We start from the raw sequence: 19,784 nt of genomic DNA, 5'->3' as shown, positions 1-19,784 counted from the left end.
TTGTCTTCTTATCACACCACAATTTCAATCTGTTTTTAAGTCAACAAAATAAAAAGTTGGCCAAGACAAGACAGATATATAGGGAAAATTAAAAAGATGTTGTCTTTTTAGAAACTATTAGAAAAATATTATTATCTTCAACTATTTGTAAAAATATTATTTTTTTAATAACTTGAGGGTTCAAAATTCGACCTTGTCCAAAATGAGTAAGAAAGAGGAAGAGTAAGAGAGAGAGCGAGATTATGAGAGAGAGCGAGACTATGAGAGAGAGCGAGACTATGAGGGAGAGCGAGATAGCGAGATTTTGATAGAGAGGGAGAGTACACTTCAATTTTTGGGTCATCCGTACAATTTTTTTTTTTTTTAATTATTACACATTCCACCTTCTTCTTTCTTTCTTCCTTTCTTTTTTTTTTTCTTTTTTCTTTTTTTTTTTTTTAATTTTTCATTTTATAAAAATAATTTTCTTCTTTCTTTCTTCCTTTCTTTTTTCTTTTCTTTTTTTAATTTTTTATTTTATAAAAATAATTTATAAATTTTTTTTATTATTTTATTTAAACTCTAAAAAGAATGAAATTTTGAGAGCGAGAGCGAGATAGCGAGATTTTGATAGAGAGCAAGAGTACACTTCAATTTTTGGGTCATCCGTACAATTTTTTTTTTTTTTTTTTAATTATTACACATTCCACCTTCTTTCTTTCTTCATTTCTTTTTTTTTTTTTAATTTTTATTTTATAAAAATAATTTCTAAAAATATTTTATTATTTTATTTAAACTCTAAAAAAAATAAATTAAAAAAATAATATCTCATAAAAATAAAAAAATGTAAATTAAATATCTCATTTATATAAAAATAATTACAAAAATCAATGTGTCCCACAAGGCGGACGTCGTCGATTTCGAGCTGGTTGTCGTTGTTGACTTCGAACTTGAGATTGCTCGGGTTCTTCTTGATGTTGCTCTGGTACCTCTGCAGGCGCTTCATAATATAAAACAACCCCGAACATGTCCATGCACGTATGAAGACGAAGGACCAACCTCTGAGTCATAATGTTCTGAACCAAATGCTGGCATCATCATCATCAGACTAACATAATCAGTTTGACTTTGCGTCTACATCATAGGGGGCAACTCTTCCACATTATGTGCAACCTCATCAAACTCATCCTCTTCTCGAACAGGTCCTCTATGTCTAGGAGCTGGTGGAGGAATAATAGGTATATCATACATATAATGAATTTCCTCCATATAGCTTTGGTTGTCACTACGTATAGCAAGAACCTGGTTCAGATCATTCGCAACCTCACGGAGTACTGTTGTTCGATCTCTGTGAATTATAAAACCATTAGACAATATTTAAAATAAATTTGAATTAAAAATAATTAGATAATATTAATTCATTTACCAGATGACCCACAGTTGCTCCGGACGAGTGACGTAGCACCTTGTGATATTATTATGCCAATGAATATATTCTGGAGTGACATCTGTGTCAAACTGTTCAAGAGAAACCCCCACTGCAATAAATCTTGCACGATAGTGCCATCGCACTACCGAATGTGCAACTTTTTCGGACCAATCTCCAGTCCTTAGGTCAATATCATGTAGTACGGGTTCAGTATTACAAGGAGATGGGACATCCTGCTGAAAACCGAATTGTCTCATCACCTTGTCAGGAAGATGCCACTCACTGATGAGAAAACATATGAGAGGACTCATCGTCTGCCATATGTTTTGATATTCGTACAAAAAATTAGGCAAAGTATGCATAATAATTTTGTACGGCTCCCAAATAACCTGAAACACAAAATATTATATTAGAGAATATTGGCTGACTACATGTGTGGTTGTCCTAGTCACACAAAATTTGTCTCTCCACCTAAATTTTTAAATTGATAATTTAGAATTTAAATTAACTAGATTAGTGATATAAAAATTAAATTGAATTAAAACAACATATTGAGAACCGTAGGCTCGTCCAACTAACTAAGTGTCATTAACATGTTGTAGCTATGGAGCCATTGTTGGAAATCGCTCCTAAGCCCATAGTTGCAAAAGTATGAGAGGCCCAGCTATATCTCGAACCTCAGGTCTTGTTGCTTTGCATAGTTGTCTATACAACCATGCCAAGCATGCTCCACTCCCAGAATACCGCCCTGCATCATGGAGGTTAGTTAATAGTGGCAGGAACATCAAGTGAACAAAATGACTTGATTTATCTGAAAACAAACTTTCATCCATCATTTGTAGTATATATGCTCGCGCATATCTTATGACAGTTTCCTCGTTTGCATCATCTGTGAGCTCACGAAATTGTGTTCCTAACCATATTAAACTTAACCTCGATCCTTTAATCTTGTCGGCAGGTGGGGTCACACCAAGGTATAATTGACAAACTTCTGACCAGACATCGTACATCACTCTGGTGACCGGCTCACCGTCAACAGGTAACCCCAACAAGACTTCTATGTCTTGTAGAGTGATAGTGCACTCTCCAACAGACATATGAAATGTATGCGTCTCGGGCCTCCATCTCTCGACCAAGGCTATGATTAGATGCCAGTCCAACTGAATAAATCCTAATTTGGCAATCCCACAGAATCCAGATGTGTGCAATAGTAGTAGTATTCGAGGGTGGAGTGGGATAGTGGGCTGGAGAACTACCTCTCAACGCCTGCAAGATATTTCTCCAATAGTATGATCTCGTCATACAATAGATGATCGATGAATGTACTGGTCGTACAAAACATCGAGATCAACAGGTCCTGGGTTTAAAGCCATGATCTGGAAAAAAAATATTTATTTCTCAATTAAAAAAATATTTGTTTCTCAATTAGAAGAATGATGTACAACTTAATTAAAAGAATAATGTACAACTTAATTAAAAAAATAATGTACAACTTAATTAAAAGAATATTTTAATAATGTTCTTTTGAGGCTAGTAAATTCCACACTGTTAAGTAAATTCTTTTGAGGCTAGTAAATTCCACAACTTAATTAAAAGAATATTTTAATAAAGAAAATTGGATATACAATAAAAAAAATGAGGATCTCGCTCAAGCGAGACCCTCAAGCATTGCTTTAACAAACTGTCTTCCTAGCGATGCTCACGAGATTCAGCCCACATTTCTAACGAGATTCCCTTCTAGAGCGAGATTCCCATCACAAAATTAGCGAGATTTCCTTCTAGAGTGAGATCTTCATCACAAAATTAGTAAGATTTCCTTCACCCACTTATCTTCCTTGTCGAGGGTTGAAGTTTCGACTTATGTATGTCAAAACTTCAACCTTTGACAACCTAATATACACCATCACAAAATTAGCGAGATTTCCTTCTAGAGCGAGATCCTCATCACAAAATTAGCGAGATTTTCTTTTCCTTGTCGAGGGTTAAACTTCAACCTTCGACAACCCTAATATCATATTGTTTCCAAGTTTTTCTTTGTTTTTCGAGTTCTCAACGTTTGACCTCTACATTAATCGAATCCTCAACCCTCGATTTCTAGCCTCAAACTCCCAAAACAATAATATTTCTCTAATAAGTTTCAAAACAAAAATATTTCTCTAATAAGTTTTGAAAACAACAATATTAATATTAAAGGTCCCAGATATAGATCATGATTATAAATATCAACTATTTAAAATTTTGAAAAGAAGAGTTGAGAGTTTGTAAATAATAGTAGATATTTAAATAATGAAAGAAAATAGGAAAAAGTTTGTTAACACTTTATACATCTAGAAAGTATTAAGATTTTATACATAAAATATAAAATATGTGTGCTTTTAATATATCTCTTTTTAAGTTGGAAGAAATTTAATATAAAGTGGCCAAAATGAGTATAACTCAAGTGACATAGTGCTTGTACTATCAACTTCAAAGTTAGAGATTTGATTCCCCTACCACACATATTGTCAAAGAAAAAAAAAAGAAAAAGAATTGAGCTACAACACTTAACTCTACTAGAGAAAACGTCCTTAGACCTAGCTTGAACATGCCAAGGAATGTTGACCAAGAAGAACATACGGGCAATGTCAAGACGAATGTCGACCAAGAACAAGTTTGATCAAACCTAGCTATGTAGTGCAATTGTTGAAAAAAAAAACATTTAAATACTATTTGTGCCTATACTTTTGACTTTGGTTCATTTGGTTCTTGTCATTGGTTCATTTGGTTCTAGAGGAAGAGTTAAGTTTAAGATGGAACAAACAGAGTTGACATGTGAGAATGTATAATAGAAGAATACCTTAATTGGTTAGTGGGGATAAATCAGGCCAGAATTCAAAAGAATTGGGGTAAGTATTTGTTCTCATACAACAGAAGTGGAAAGACACTAAAGGAGAGGAATATACTCCTTTATTTTTATAATCGTTGAAATTGTATGACGAACCTTTTTGTTCTAGGGATACGACCTTGATATGTTATGATTTTTATCAATAGGCTTGGTTTATAATTCTAAAGTGATAGTAGTCTTAATAAATAAGTAAGAAAAGAGCTAAGATTCCAGAAAGGAAGCTTTATGGGAGTAAGAAAGAAAACCATTTTTAGACAAAGAAGATAAAGAAAACAAAACAAGAGTGGCTAGAAAAGCCCGGGAGATTCTATGGGAAATTAAAAACGTCAAAATGAGTTACAATTTATAAATAGAAAGATGAGAAGATGACATGCAAAGGATATTCATTATATTAGGTTTATTTATGTTCTCTTGGTCCTTGCTCGCGGGGCAGCATACCATAAAGAAAAGAAAGAAGGAAAAAAAAAAAACTCATCTTTCATTGGGCCCTAAAAGCAAGAAGATGCAAAGCAGATGATTAAGCCTCGTCAATTAACATGATGTAGAATTCAACTTTGCAATTTTTACGATTCATCAACCATTGCATTGGAGTATTTGGATTAATCATCTAGCACAACACAAGTGAAAGAGGAAGAAGAGGGTGATTCTTTGATGGGAGGAAATATAAAGAAAAACTCTAATACAAATAAGATTATGTAGAACACAAAAGAAAGAGCAGAATCAACCGCGTGATGAAGTTGACGAGAAAATAGATGAATAAACATGTATAAAGGCTAGAGGGTTTGAAATTTTTAAGATTTCTTTATGTTTTCGACCGTTTAATTTCAATTTTAAAAAGTTAGAAGGAGAAAAAGTTGGATGAGTTGAAAAGAAATTGATTTTTTTTTTGAAAAGGTAATTCATAAATGCCAATCAAGGAGGCAAGGGAAACACCAAGTCAACATTATTTTCATCCAATACCCAACTCGGCAAATTCGTAGCCTAACTACGACCATCATTTTTGGAAGAATAAAAAAAATCCACATGATTATCAAAACCAATAGCAAAGCGGGCTACACAGTAAGCAACCTTATTACAAGCATGCAGGTAAAACGAAAAGGAAACATCTGGCTTGCTAACGCATAAAATTCATCAATTGCATTCTTAACCTAAGCAGTTATTGACCATATTAACCATCTCCCTAACATCCGATTCAACCACCAGAACAAGGGAGGGGAAAAGAAGAGAGGAAAATTAACCCTCGATGATAGTTTGAGCTTCTAAAAATTTGATAGACCAATCCTTGGAAAGACCACCTCACGCTGTCACTTCTCTTATCTTTGTTCCAAGATACATCAGCATTCAACTTCCACTCGTTCAGGCGAGAGGCACCATTGACTTGACTCGCTTTCCTTCAAGCTGGGTCGCAGAACAAGCTTTTCAACCATCCACCCCAGAGCTCTGAAGGATGCCAATCAGACCTATACACCACAAAGAGGCGCTACATGTTAGGGATGTACTTAAGCCAGATAAACTTGGCCATCTTGCAAGTCAATAGGACGTGAGACACGGTCTCATAATTTTTTCTCCAAAACAAACACAGAGCATTAGTATTGATTTCTTTCTTTGCGATATTGACCTTAATTTAATTTCTCGCTACTATTTGATTAATGCACATGTTAAACATTGAACAATTCATGGTTCATGAATTTCAATCAAAATTTGGCTTCAAGGTAGTTTTTTTCTGGATTATTATTAATTTTTAAATATAGACATTACCTTCAGACCAAAAAGATATTTCAACCTTCATTTAAACTCTAAACTCACTGAAAATTATTTTGTAAGTTGGGGTGGTTTAAACTAATATCAATTATCATGAAGAAAACATGTAAATATCCAAACCCTTAAACAGGCATTGTAAACTTACAAATAATTTGTGTTTAATCTAAATAAGAATATTCACACACACACACATATAAAGTTGTGTAAAAAACAAAGTGGCTGCCATTAATTTTATGAATAATTTGAATAAGATAATTGAATAGTAATCAATCCATGCCAGTATAAATACATATTCTCAAGACTTGTGACATAACAAACTTCGACAATGGTTTAAGATTACAATATTATCCAGTCTCATTTGCAAGATCTAGTTATAATAACAGAACGCATCAGAACTACAAGTTTGTCTAAGGATATTGTCTGGAGTATGATACTTGTATGGATATCTCTTCATCAGACTAAATTGGCTTGAAAACAAGATTGACACCAAACTTGTAGCTGATACATGAATTAACAGTCTAATAGTGAGTAACAAGTTTAAACAAGACTATCTATTGGCATGAGATTACATGAACTCAACTTAAGGGCGAGAAGATGTTCCTTGAAGATACAACCCTCAAAATGCTGATACAAGATGCAACTTGGGAACTGTTTTGCTATTCGTCATCGCTATCATTCCTGAAAACTGAAGCTACGGGTGCTACTTTTGGTTTCTTTGTGGCTCCACCAAAAATGTTCTGCAATAACACAAGTCCGGAATAAATTAGATAGGAGTTTTCAATTCCTATTGCTAGTACCATGAAGAAGACAAATTCTATCCCAAGAAGAAAGAAGAAAGCATGAGCAATGCTTGATTAGTTCCAAACATGGAACATTTGAGCTGCTTTGCTCCGATGGGAACTGGATATTCTGCTAACTGGTTACTTATTGAATCCTAAACACTCCAAAAGATGTACCAGATACTTCATTATCATTACTCATCATGTAGATGGGTGGCACCTTTAGAATGAGCAATCAAGCCCCAATTAATTTCAGAATCAATCGTAATTATAAAAAGAAAAGGAAGAGAAAAAAGAAAATTCAGAATTGATTACGAAAAGATGTTATAAACAAAGAATGCCAGATCGTGTCAAGCAGAATCTTCTTAGTTTAGGTCTAATGGTATCATTGTTTGTCACATTGTAATTTCATTATGGCTTTAGCTTTACCTTCGAGGTGCCACCTTTAGAAGAGAAACCAAATTTTAATGTTTTCCGCTGATCCTGATCAGCAAGTGATGTAGCATTTCTAAGTTCAGTAGAAACAGGAGCCTCGGCTGCTGTTTCTTGTTGTTCCAGCATCTGCAGCTGCTTCTTACGGGCATCCGCACTATTTTAACATGAAAGAACATATAACAAAATCACACAAAATGAAAATATAAAGAGAAACTGAAAATGGGAATAAAAAAAGATCTTTTTGAAAAAAGAAAAGTGAGGGAAAAAAGAGATACATTTGAGCAAATTTTGCCATCTCTCTCTCTTCACGTTGCTGTTCCCGTTTGTTTCTGTCATCTCGGCTGCTTGATCCATGCATTTCTCTCATTTCTTTAAAACGCTGCAATCTCATCCAACAATGCTTTAGATTCAATGGAACTTCAAAGGACATCCAACGAAAGAAAGGAGAACGATGATTTTGCTACAGCGACTACTTAAGAGAACTATTTCCTACCTTTCTATGATTATGATCATATGAGCTGAGATGAGCTTCAAATTCCATTGCCAATTTGTACTGTTTGTTGCAAAGATCACAATAGAAAACCTTGCGTATTTCTTTGACCTCAGTTTGAATCTTCTCCTCACGTTCTGCTAAAACCTGGATTTTCATAATGTGCACGAAGCAGGCAGTAGAAGCCACCAGGTAATAAAAACTGCAGGAAAATCTGAAGACCTTCCAAAGTTGATGGTCCCCTATGATATACCATTCCCGCTAAAAGACAGGCATATATGCTATATGCTGCCTTCTGCTATTTGATATGAGTTTCAGAAAGAGGAAAGCATCAACCTCAAAGCCTTAGCTAATAATTATTCATTTTTCCCAACTGTATGATAAAAATGACATACCTCCCGCTTTTTGGCATGTTCTTCTGTCTCTTCCACCTCAACATCAAGCTTTTTCCGCTGGATATTTTCTTCTGCAGTGAAAAAATCATCTTCTTCTTGTTTTCCAATTCCTAGTTTGGGATCTCTCATTCCAGATTTTATTGGCTCAATAATTCCTACACCATCAAAAGTTCCTATTATTTTCAAAACGCTAGACCAACAAGTACCAATTAAGGATTAATTTTGGATGTACATTCAGAGAACTATATTTGAAAGAAGAATAACCGAGAAGATTTTTGAAACCATAAGAGGACTTTTTCTTTTTATATTCCTATTTAAGTTCAAAATTTCTACTTCTAAAAAGCACCTAAATTAGGGATATATTTCTGCCATATCAGGTAGCACTACCAAATGAGTCCTACTTGCATCCAGAGTGAAATATAAAGCAAACGGATGACATTTGCATGCAAGGTCTTTGAGGGAAAGCAAAGAGAAGACCACTAAATACTTAGAGAATCTAAGGTTCATGAGCAAAACTATAGAAAATAATACACTAAAAGTCAGATTGCACAATGAATGAGCAGAGCAGGGTTTCATATCCAGAAAAACACAATACCTTGCTCATCCTTCCCTAGTCCCTTCCCTTTCCAGCCCATCTTCTGGAGAAGCCTATATCCCACATTTGATGAAGTTAATTGTGTGTCCAATGATGCTTGTTCCACATTATCAAGATCAACATTTTCTGTTGGTTTATGGTTGATGGGCAAGCGAAAATCATCTATAAAGTCATCAGCAAGAGATCCCTAATATTCCCACCAAAGACAGAAATATGTGAAACATTAAATATCACAAAACCATACTTCCTATTATTTTATTATTACTATTATTTTAAAATGGGAAGTAGAATTCATAAGTCAGAAGTTTAGATAGACATATATTGAGTGTTTCCAGTTTGACATGATCACTCATTCATACCTGCTCCTGAGCATAGCCTTTATTTGAGTTGTTTGTTTCCAGTCTACTACTGTAACCCCGATAATCCATTTTGTATTGCCTATAATTATATCATACGGTTATTACAATTACAAATTGAAATTTGAAGCACAAGAATAACAGGTTAGAAAGTTCTAAAGTAAAAATGAAAACAATTAAATGTCCGTTTGGATTGATTTGAGAAAAAAGTGTTTTTCAAAAAACTAATTTTTATATAAACACTTTTGATAAAAACTGAATAAAATAAACTTGAAAAGCTATTTTGAGTGGTTGTCAAACACTCTAATTTCTTTCCAAAATGACTTATTTTTTAAATTAAACTCTTGAAAATGTACTCCAAACACACCCTGAGTGAGAAGAATATGTCAAATCCACTTCTGTGTCATTTCTAAATAGCACTTTGTGAAAACTGCAAACATGAAAAATAAAAAAACGATCAATTTTATCAATGGTTTTTAAAATATTCATCATGAGTTGACCAAAATGGCCAAACGGACAACCCATGGTTGTTACATCCCAGGAACACCAAAATTGTAGCACTTGCAAGTTGCTAGTAAAACAGATGCATATAACAGAATCTCAAGCAAGCACAATATTGAAGTTGGTTAAAAAGATTGTATTTTTTGTTTATTTCATTATGCGGTTGCTTTTAGTTAACATTCAGCACGATTCTAGCTTTATTCAATAAACCTGAAGGTTTGAAGGTTTTGTCAAGAAAATAACCTCCGAAAGCAGAAGGGTTGTAGTGTTGGGGGTCTTTGGGCAATCTGGTCGTGGATCCTTAATATCCCTATTTCCCCCTTAACGAAACCATACTTTTATAGAAAAATTGAGCGAATCTACAACGGGCATACAAAAAACAGCCAACAACAAGAAAAGGAAGAGCTTCAACAGTTAAGAATAAGGAAGATGAGGAGGGAAATATACGTTCCCCGTCCAATTCTTCCACAACAAATTCTCTTCAAGATTAATTGGCTACAACGAGATGTACAAACCCATGATCATAAATGATCGCACAGAGAGCCGGAAGTAAAATCGAAACTACCATGAAGGAGGAATCAGAAGTTAACAATTTTCCTCAAAAGCATGCAATGGAAATTCATCAAAGTAACTAATTTATTAAGAAGTAGAAAAAGCAATGAAATTCCACAGCCCTAGACGAACACAGGACCAAACAAATGGCGTCGGCGACATAGAAAGAAAAATTGATGGCAGTATCAAAGGGAATTGTAAGTGGAAAAGTACCAGAAATTGAGAGAAATTAGGTCAACAAGATGGAAAATTGGTTGTTTCAACGAGCACCTTGAGAAGCTGCGTTGCGATGCGACGGACCTCGTGCACAAATGGCAACAAGAGAGACGGCTGCTCAATTAATTTAAAACAAAAACAAAATATATATTGGGCCCAACCTCGTGGCCTGTCAGCCCAGCATCAATAGGCCCAAATGATTAGGGGTAATTTTTTTTTTTTTTTTGGAGAATTTGGTCTGGATAGCTAAACTCCCATAATGATTTTGAGATATCACTAAAGCCATGTTTACCGATCCATAATCAAAATTGGTGTAATCGTAATGAAATTTGATTGATATATCAATCGTAATGGGTCACAATCACAAATGTTATTAGATTGCTTTTAATCACATTTACTTAAAATTGTAAATCTGACGCATTTATTATTCCTGTTACCATTAGGGTCAAACAATAATGGTAAAGATAAAGATAACCATAATAGAAAATGTGACCGTTCATAATCCTCATACTGTAAAACCATCATTCTCTATAAACAGTAACGGTAAAGTTAATGGAATAATGATAGAGATTGTTGATGAAGAGTTTTAAGCCTTTACTTAATTGTCTAGTTTCAAGTTATTAGTAATTAGTAATTAAGTGAAAGAAACGATTGTTTTCAAAAGGGACAATTCAGATCAAAGACTTCTAGATCTAGGTGTTCTCTTATCTGGTTGAAGAGTTAAAACAATCGTGTCTAGTAATTCCATTGATGAAATGTATTCCCTAGAACGTCTCTTTGTTGAAAATCTCCATTCTTGATCACTTTATTTGCTTAGATTAGTTTAATTTACTTTCATCACAAGTTGGTCCCCTAAATAAAATTGGAATGATCTCTAAAATAGCTAAAAGATTATCAAACTGATTCCCTGAGGATAATACTTGGTCAATACTGTTTTAACTATATTTTAATTTGACATGTGTGATTACACTCTCATCAAGTTTTTGGTGTTGTTGCTAGAAAATTAACCTTTTATTTCTTTTAATATTTATGAGATTTGACTAATCTTAATTAAAGATGGAAATTAATTTTTTTCCTTTATTTTCTTGTTTCTGCATTTTGTTTGATTTTTGTTTTTTGAGTCATTTTTTCGTTGATTTATTTGATGTTTGCATGATATGACTTATAATTACTTGTGTCATTATGGGTTATCCCAACCTAACTTAGGTCCAACACCACCACCACCATCCTTTAATCCTAAACCCTTACCCATTGAGCTACCCTTCCCATGATTATGTAAGCTATAGTCCAATCCCAATAGAGGAGAAACTTTCTTTAGAAGACTAACTTAGAAAGTTTGTCTTAGAGTCTAGAGTAAAGAGGTTTTGTAGAGAGGAGTTAGAAAGGTTGGATAGGCTTGAACCTCAAGTGGTAGATATTGAGGCTGCTCTAAACCATATTATTAATATAAACAACTTAGTTTGATAGTTGATACACTTAGAACCTTGAGTGAGGATGATGTTTCTGATGCCACTGAGGTAGAGAGTGTTGGGATATATGCCCAAAGCCTCGTAGTTAATTTGTTATTTGAAATAATGGTTGATTACTTATATATGCAATTATCTGTTAAAGAAAGATCCAAGGTTATTTTATGAAACTTGAACAGTATGTGGAAGACATATAAGTGGATCATGTTCAAGTAGTAATTTAAAAGTATATAGATAAGGTTGGGTGTTTTATCTTAGTGATATTACCGATACAACCTACTTTGTAATTGTTATAAGAGTTGCAAAGTGTTACAAACGATTTGATTCTAATCGTTCATGTGGAAACATGCGAATGGAGGTATTCTGTACAAAGAGATTGTATAAGACCAAACAACGAAATGATTAATCTCTTTTTATAACATCATTGAGTGAAGAGATTAATATTTTTCATAGGATGACCACAAGTAACTTGATCTTAATCTTGAGTGGGTTATGAACTCTTGTCTATGAAGGTAGTCATTTGATTTGTATAGGTGAGAGTGGCCCAACGCGCTGACTTAATAGGCCTACCATTTTGGAGATTTTTCCGAGTAGGGAGCTAGAAACATAGCTGCACAAGATGAAATTCATTCCCTTCCGCCTTTGGGTAACTAGATGAATTGCTTTCTTAAGTGCTAACTCTGGGTTTTGAACAATGAGACCCCTTCCTCTCACTGGCTCTAGTAGGTTTTGTTTATGGAACAGGTTGTTTAGTAGAGAATCAGTGGGACTTAAGGAGTTAGATGTAATTACAAGGGTAAAATGATAATTTGACCCAACTTTAATTATGAGTGATTCGTGAAAGGTTGCCTTATTATTGTTTGGTTATATCCGTGGATGTAGAAATATATCTATAGTGCGAAGAATGTAGCTGTGAGTCTTTAGTGGAATGACCTGCAGTTAATAAATGTTGATTAATTTAATTAAAGAGTTTAATTAATTAATCTCGTATCATTGAAGCTTATAATCTGTAGGTCCATTAGGTCACCTGCTAGCTCACTAAAGGTAAAGCAAGAATAATATAATTTTAGATTAATTTGAATTGTGTAAATTATATAAGGAAGTTAATTGTATAAAGTAAAATTAATATAATGTATATAGATACATTATGATATAAAGTTAATTTTGAATGAGATTTAAAATTATATTTTAAAATATGAGAGAATAATCTATTTGAATTGCTGGGTTTTATGTCCTAAAACTCGCAATTTGTAAAATGATAAACATTTTCTATAATCAATAAACTTATTATTGATTTCATAAATTGTATGAGAGTCTAAATCCAATAAACTAAGACCCATGACTATTGTATAAGTACTTGAACTTTATGTGGAGATATAAGAGTGGATCAAGTTCGAGTAAATAGTCAAAATGATCTATGGTACATGAATAAGGTTGGGTATCTTATTCTGGTAACACCATTGGATGCAGCCTACTCTGTAGTTGTTACAAAGAGTTGTAAAGTGCTACATACGATGTGATCCTAATTCATACATGTTATGACATGAGGAGTGGGGTGCCCTATACAATGAGTTTGCATAAGATTGTACCAAGAAATAAGTCACTCTTACTTTATAACGTTGTTTACTGTATAAGACTGACTATTTCACCTAGATGACCTAGGTAACTCGCTCTTAATCTTGAGCTAACTATGAACTCCTTTTTATTCGAGATTACCCTTAGATTTGCATAGGTGGGGGTTGGCTCAACAGTGCCGACTCAATAAGACTCCCATTTCAGGGGTAAGACCAATAGATAGCTGGGGACATAGGGTGCAAGATGAAGTTCACGCCTACCCGATTTAGGGATAGGAGAAAGATTGTTCTCTCAAGTACTGAATCTAGGTCTTGAACAAGGGGTCCCACTCTCTCACTAGGCTGAGAGAGTTTGGTTTAGTGACTGGATCACAAACCAGTTGTTCATTAGAGGATCAGTAGGAACTTGAGGAATAAAACGTAATCTTGGGGGTAAAATAGATATTTCACCCAACCGTTATTACGAACAACCTGTGAAGGGTCGACTTGCTGATTATGGTTAAATCATGTGGACATAATATATATACAGTGAGGGGAGTGCAACTATGGGTTTTAGTAGAGTGACCCATTAGTAAACGAATGAGGATTAATCTGATCTAATGAGTTTAGCCAATTAATCTTGGATTGTTGGAGCCTATGATCTGTAGGTCTGCGAGGTCCCCCTACTAACTCGTAACGGACTAGCTCTAGAATAGCGTGATAAGTTAATTTGAAAAGTTCAAATTAGAAATTAAGGGAATTAGTAATTATATGAGATATAATTACGTGTTTAATTTGAGAATTAAACGGAATAAGAGAATTTATATTTAAATATGATTTAAATATATAAAGATGGATGTATGTAAAAATTAATTTAATATTTGATATTAAATTAATCAAGTTTTATTTAAAAAATTAATTTATGAAATTAATTAAGTTTTTTAGTTTTGAAATCAAAATAGATTTTAAGAAATCAAGTTTTGATTTTTGATAAAATTGGAAAATAGAAAATCAAAACACAAATAGAAAAACCTTGTTTTCCATTATCCATCTTTTTACTTACTCACACAAAAGCCATCTTCTTTGCCTTGTCTTACTCCAAGCATGAGTTGCAACTCATGCAACTCTCTCCCTTGCATGTTGATTTGTAATATAATGAAGAGTTTGGAGTAAAATTCGGGCATGCAATCAAGAGAGAATTTTAAAGAAAATTTGGGTTGAAGAAAAGGTTCTTCAACAAGATTGCTGCAGTGAGCATTTCTCCTTCATCCCTTGAATCAAGCTTGTTTTGAGTCCCATAACCCAATCTAGAGCATAAAGAGAATAGTGGGGAAAATCTTGAGGTGGTCTGCAACAAGATTTGGAGAAGATTGCAGCTGGAGAACAAGCTTTGAAGAAATTCTACAAGAGGTATGTCTTGAAACTCATTTGTTTTCTGCAAGAACATGCTTTATATTTTACCAAAATTAATGAATTAGAGTGTTTAAATGATTCTTGTGCTTCTGTTGTTGCTGATACATTCCTACAATTGGTATCAGAGCATCATATAAACATTCAATTCGGTTTAATTTTGGTTTTATGGGTGTTTTATATGAGCAATATGAAACTGATGCACTGATATGGTTTTCTGAGTTTTGACATTTTAATTCTTTTTAATTTCTCCTTTAAATTTATAATTGGATCTTTTTTTATGAGCTTTTATGTGTTAGCAAGAGTCTGTAATTTATTTGGAGTCACTGAAGTTGAAATTAAGTTGTAATTGAAGAAACAAGTGAAGAAGGCCGAGCTGCTGTTCCAGTTTTCAGCTTCTGCTCACAATCGTTGTTGAGGTTCCAGTTGCTAAGCGATCGTCTAGTCCCAAGCATTACACAATTTGAAGAAAAGCTAGATGATCGTATACCAATGGGTGCTGGTCGTTGTGATGTTAAACGCTAAGTGATCGTGTACCTGCGGGAGCTAAACGATGCGTTCAATTTACTAGATGATAGCACTAAGCGATCGTTTAGCTTTGGCGTGGAAACTAAACGATACGTTGAATTTGCTAAATGATGGCACTACATGATCATTTAGCTGTAACATGCGTTAAGCGATGCGATGAAGTGCTACATGATAGCACTGAGGGATCGATTCGATGCAGAGCTAAGCGATCGTGTAGACGAAGTGCTAAGCGACGCGATGATTTTCTATATGATAGAACTAAGCGATCGTTTAGCTATGGCGAACACTAAATGATGACATGAAACGCTAGGCGATGATGTTAAGCGATCGTGCAGTTCTATACGATAGAACTAAGCGATAGCTAGGCGATGGAGTTAAGCGATCGTGTAGTTCTATACGATAGAGCTAAGCGATCGTTTAGCTTCGGCAGACACTAAGCGATTGTGTAGGTCTATGCGATAAAAATAAGTGATCGTTTAGTTGCGACAAACACTAAGCAATCATGTACCCCTTCATAACACAAGACGATGGAGCTAGACAATTGCCTTCAGCGCTACACGATCGGCCTTAGCAAGACTTTGAGGTTGGACCGAGAGCAGCCGGTTCGACCGATTTTCTCAAGGTCTAATCCGGTTTAGCCTCAAAGTGTTTTTGGCTGGTCCGGTTCAGACTCATCTAGTTCGTTCAAGATGTTTGGGTTCGGTTTGGAGCGGTTCAAAGATGGTTTTGAAGCTGTTTGTAATAGTTAGGCTTTTATTTACTTGTTTATGCCAAAACTAAAACCATATCAGTCTGTGTTTTAATTATTTATGCATTTGATGTATGTTATAATTAAATAAATCTTAGATGTGCATACAGTATGCCATTTATATTTAAAATCCCACCATAGGAAGCATGTTACTGTTGGGATTGGTGTCCTAATTCTTCCGGAGTCTCGTTGTTTATAAAGAGACACATTGTTTGATGAATAAAATAAATGTTATTTCATTTTGACATTTACTCATATCTTATAAACAAAGCTCCTTGGTTATCTTATGTGAACTTAAGCATGTATATGTAATATACAAGTGGAACATGCCTTAAGTGATAACCTAAATAGGTTTGTAGTATAAGAATTAAGGTGGGATACCTGATCCTGGTGACACTACGAATATGACCCGTTTTGTAGAGGTTTGCAAGTGTTGTAAACTACTACAGATGGTAGATCTTGACCATTCATATGGAGACGTGCGAACGAGAGTGTCCTATACAAAGAGTTTGTATAAGACCCGGACCACGAGATGACTAGACTCTGTATATAACGCCATTGATACTAGAGACTTACATTTCACCTAAACAACCATAGGTGACACGACCTCAATCCTGAGTGTTTTGGGAACTCTTGCCTTTGAGGGCGGTCCTTTGATTAGTACGGGTGAGAGTGGCCAGATTTCCAACTTAACATGCCTACCTTTTTAAAGACTTGTCTGATTTAGGAGCTGGGAACTCAATTCACAAGATGGAATTCACTCCTTTCCCAAAGTAGGGATAAGTAGAGAGATTGCTCCCTTAAGGGCTGATTCCGGGGCTTGAACATAGTGGCCACAGTTTCTCTTTGGAAGAGAGGACTTAGTCATAGTAGAACTATGACTTATGTTCATTAGAGAGATCAGTGGTACTTAAGGAGTTAGAGGTAACTACAGGGACATAACGGTTATTGGCCGAGCTGTACATATGAGTGATCTGTGAAGGGTTGCCGTACTTCTGATTGGTTAAAATGGACATATAATATATCTGTGGTAAGGAGAGTTCACTGTCGATCTTTAGTGGAGTGCTTGGTAGTTAACAGATGGTGGATCCCATGACTAAAGATTTAGTCAGTTATTCATGTACTGTTGGAGCTTCGAGCTACAGGTCCATAAGGTCCCCTTGGTAACTCAATGGATTCAGTTGAGGATCAGTTCTTGATGTGGAATTGAAATGTTCAAATTGACAAGAGGTAATTTGATTATATGATATAATCGGTATGATGTATGAGATACAACTAATGGAGGATTAATGTAAATGAGATTTACATTAAGTACCATGGAATAGAAAAAGAACTATGGTTTATATGTTATATGAGATGAAATATTAAAACTATAGATTATAAATATAGTATGATAAGTTGATTATCATTTATATTTATAATAATATTAATTCTTTTTCTCTAATAACCAATTAAGTGAGAGGTTATTGGTGGTTCATGGTAACCGTGAGATAAAAGGAAAATGGTTTTTCTAATTTTAGAAAGTTTTTGCTAATGTTGAATTGGTGAATTATCTCTCGAAAAAGAAGTTGTCAAGTAAATAGGATGTACTAAACGACAGCTTGAGTGAGCTAGACGATCGTGTAGTGTTTTATAAGCGATAGACACGGAACTAAGTGATGAGCTAAACGATCGCATAGCTTTTGCTAGACGATCGCTTAGCTTTTGCTAAACGATTGGGCATCGACCTATACGATAGGTTTAACCGTCTCCCACTTGTCCAATCGTTTACACGATTGTTGATTCCTCCATTCTTCTGCCTCATACCAAGTCCACACAGAGCCCACCCTCTGGATTCTCACATCGAGAAACCAAGGTAGCCTTCTTGGTGGTGTCATACTCAACTCGATACCGTCAAGGTTCTGTGGAGGCCGTTCGTGTTCTTACTGGAGTGTTCGTGACCGATGCGATCGTGGCGTGCCAGTGTGCGGTGTTCGTGCTATGTAGTGGTCGTGTTGTTCGAGCGTTCGAGGTTGCTGTGTTTGAGCGTTCGTGAGCAAGGAGCGTGGAGATGAGTCTACCAACATGCATAGAGTTTCTCCTTGTTCAGTTGTATTTTCATGCTATAATTTCTATAATGAATGCATAACCATTTGTTTCGTTTTATGAATGTAATTTGTAATGTTCATACATGATTGTAATTTGGAATGATCTATTCCGCTGCTCATAGAAATCCTCGTGATCGATCTCCTTCAGTTACATGCATTGAAAGTATGTTATAATTAGTTATAATATATAATATGCATGTTAGGGTTTCTTGTATTTAATATAAGTGTTATATTAAATATTGAATGCCTTATGTATGTTATGAATGTTTAGCATGTCTAAAGTTTTATAAGTTGTTATAAAATTGGTTTAGACATTTAAAGTCTATAAACAACAGCTGCATGCTCATGTAGGTTAACCACCTGTTTTAATAGTTAAAACTTATAAAACCTAGGTTACAAACTCAACCGGTATATAATCCTGTCTAAGGGTGGGGGTACTTAAGTTGACGGTTTACGGAACACCTTCTACTTGGGGATTGGCCGAATTATTGAGCATTGGTAACGGTTTTATGAGCATACGTGAGTGATGTGAGGTAATAAAATGGTTTATCACCTAGACATGGTAGGTTAAAATCCAATTATAAGAGTGATACTTGGATAAACCACATAGACTTAGGGTTGTTTTATTAGCCGAAAAGAACCTAAGTATACATCTACCCAATAGAACACTTCAGTGGCAGTTTAATAACTTCTATATGATAGAGTTATCAGAAAACTTCAGTGGGAGATTAATAACATATACAGTACGTTTTTTTAGCTCTCACGTCTTTAAGAGTTCATAATCCAAATTTAAGCGGTACTTTGTGTCACCTTGGGAGTGATCTCCATTTGGAAAGTATTTTTTAGCTTAAATCTAGATTTTGGTGAATAAGGGGAAGTTGTTCAAACATAAGTCTATTATATGATATATAGATTTCAACTGTCATGTCTCCACATAGTTTACACCGTGAGATTCATATGACGCTTCGTATCACCCTAGGAGTGACCTCCATTTGGAAAGTGTTTTGTATGAGTCAATATCAAGGTAAACGAAGGAAGTAGTTCATAGTAAGTGGGTGAAGGATATGTGTCAATATATCCTACGGTCTCCTTCATTAGTCTGAACCGTGAGATTCCTATATTGCGCCTGCTGGTTTGCTTTAGGCGACCCTTTGCTAGTCGTTTAGCGACGGTTATCCCCTCGGAGGGTTGTAACATAGGATTCGGAACAACCCAGACTTCAGTAAAATGAATAGGGTCTTATAGTTCCATCTTGGATATTGTCTTCTACTTTGAAGGCAAGTTCATACCGTCCTATAAGATCTGAAAATAGCAGGTCACACTTACAAAAATTACTAAGTTGTTAGTAAAGATCTTGACCGAAAACGATAACTAAACGACTATAGGAATAAGAGTTATTCTGGAGACAATAGGAATAAGAGTTATTCCAGGGATAGTGTTTGGTCAAAATTGTTTGTTTTAGTGAAGGAGTATATGATTGCCCCTCGGTAGCACATATTCTGACTCACTAAAGTATCGCAACAAATAAATAATGGTTATGGCTATATTATTACTTTTTGCTAAAACTTGATTTTGAATTTAGTTATAATTTGCTAATTAGAATTTGTTTGAATTTTATCA

General features: G+C 34.7%; 1 protein-coding gene across 5 annotated transcripts; it reads right to left on the bottom strand.

Annotated features, from left to right (window-relative positions):
• Window positions 1-6,282: 6,282 nt before the first annotated feature.
• On the bottom strand, window positions 6,283-10,486 carry LOC120071313 (D111/G-patch domain-containing protein). 5 transcript variants are annotated; one of them, XM_039023508.2, is made up of 9 exons: window positions 10,370-10,472; window positions 9,471-9,533; window positions 9,107-9,185; window positions 8,748-8,934; window positions 8,153-8,307; window positions 7,761-7,904; window positions 7,543-7,646; window positions 7,262-7,421; window positions 6,283-6,790 (listed from the first exon to the last, which is right to left on the bottom strand). In XM_039023508.2, the coding sequence occupies exons 3-9, from the start codon at window positions 9,173-9,175 to the stop codon at window positions 6,710-6,712; spliced, it is 900 nt and encodes a 299-aa protein (XP_038879436.1). In that variant the 5' UTR covers window positions 9,176-9,185; window positions 9,471-9,533; window positions 10,370-10,472; the 3' UTR covers window positions 6,283-6,709. The 5 variants fall into 5 exon arrangements, with proteins under 5 accessions (XP_038879436.1, XP_090166925.1, XP_090166926.1 ...); XM_090310799.1 differs by lacking the exon at window positions 9,471-9,533 and adding an exon at window positions 9,848-9,963 and having other exon boundaries at window positions 10,370-10,467; XM_090310800.1 differs by lacking the exon at window positions 10,370-10,472 and adding an exon at window positions 9,848-9,958.
• Window positions 10,487-19,784: the final 9,298 nt, after the last annotated feature.

This window comes from Benincasa hispida, chromosome 2 (assembly GCF_027475165.1).
Source record: "Benincasa hispida cultivar pf3 chromosome 2, pf3_genome.v1.1, whole genome shotgun sequence".
In the NCBI taxonomy this organism is placed as follows: domain Eukaryota; kingdom Viridiplantae; phylum Streptophyta; class Magnoliopsida; order Cucurbitales; family Cucurbitaceae; genus Benincasa; species Benincasa hispida.
The sequence above is the reverse complement of the archived record's forward strand: the minus strand, read 5'-3'. Positions and strand labels throughout refer to the sequence as shown.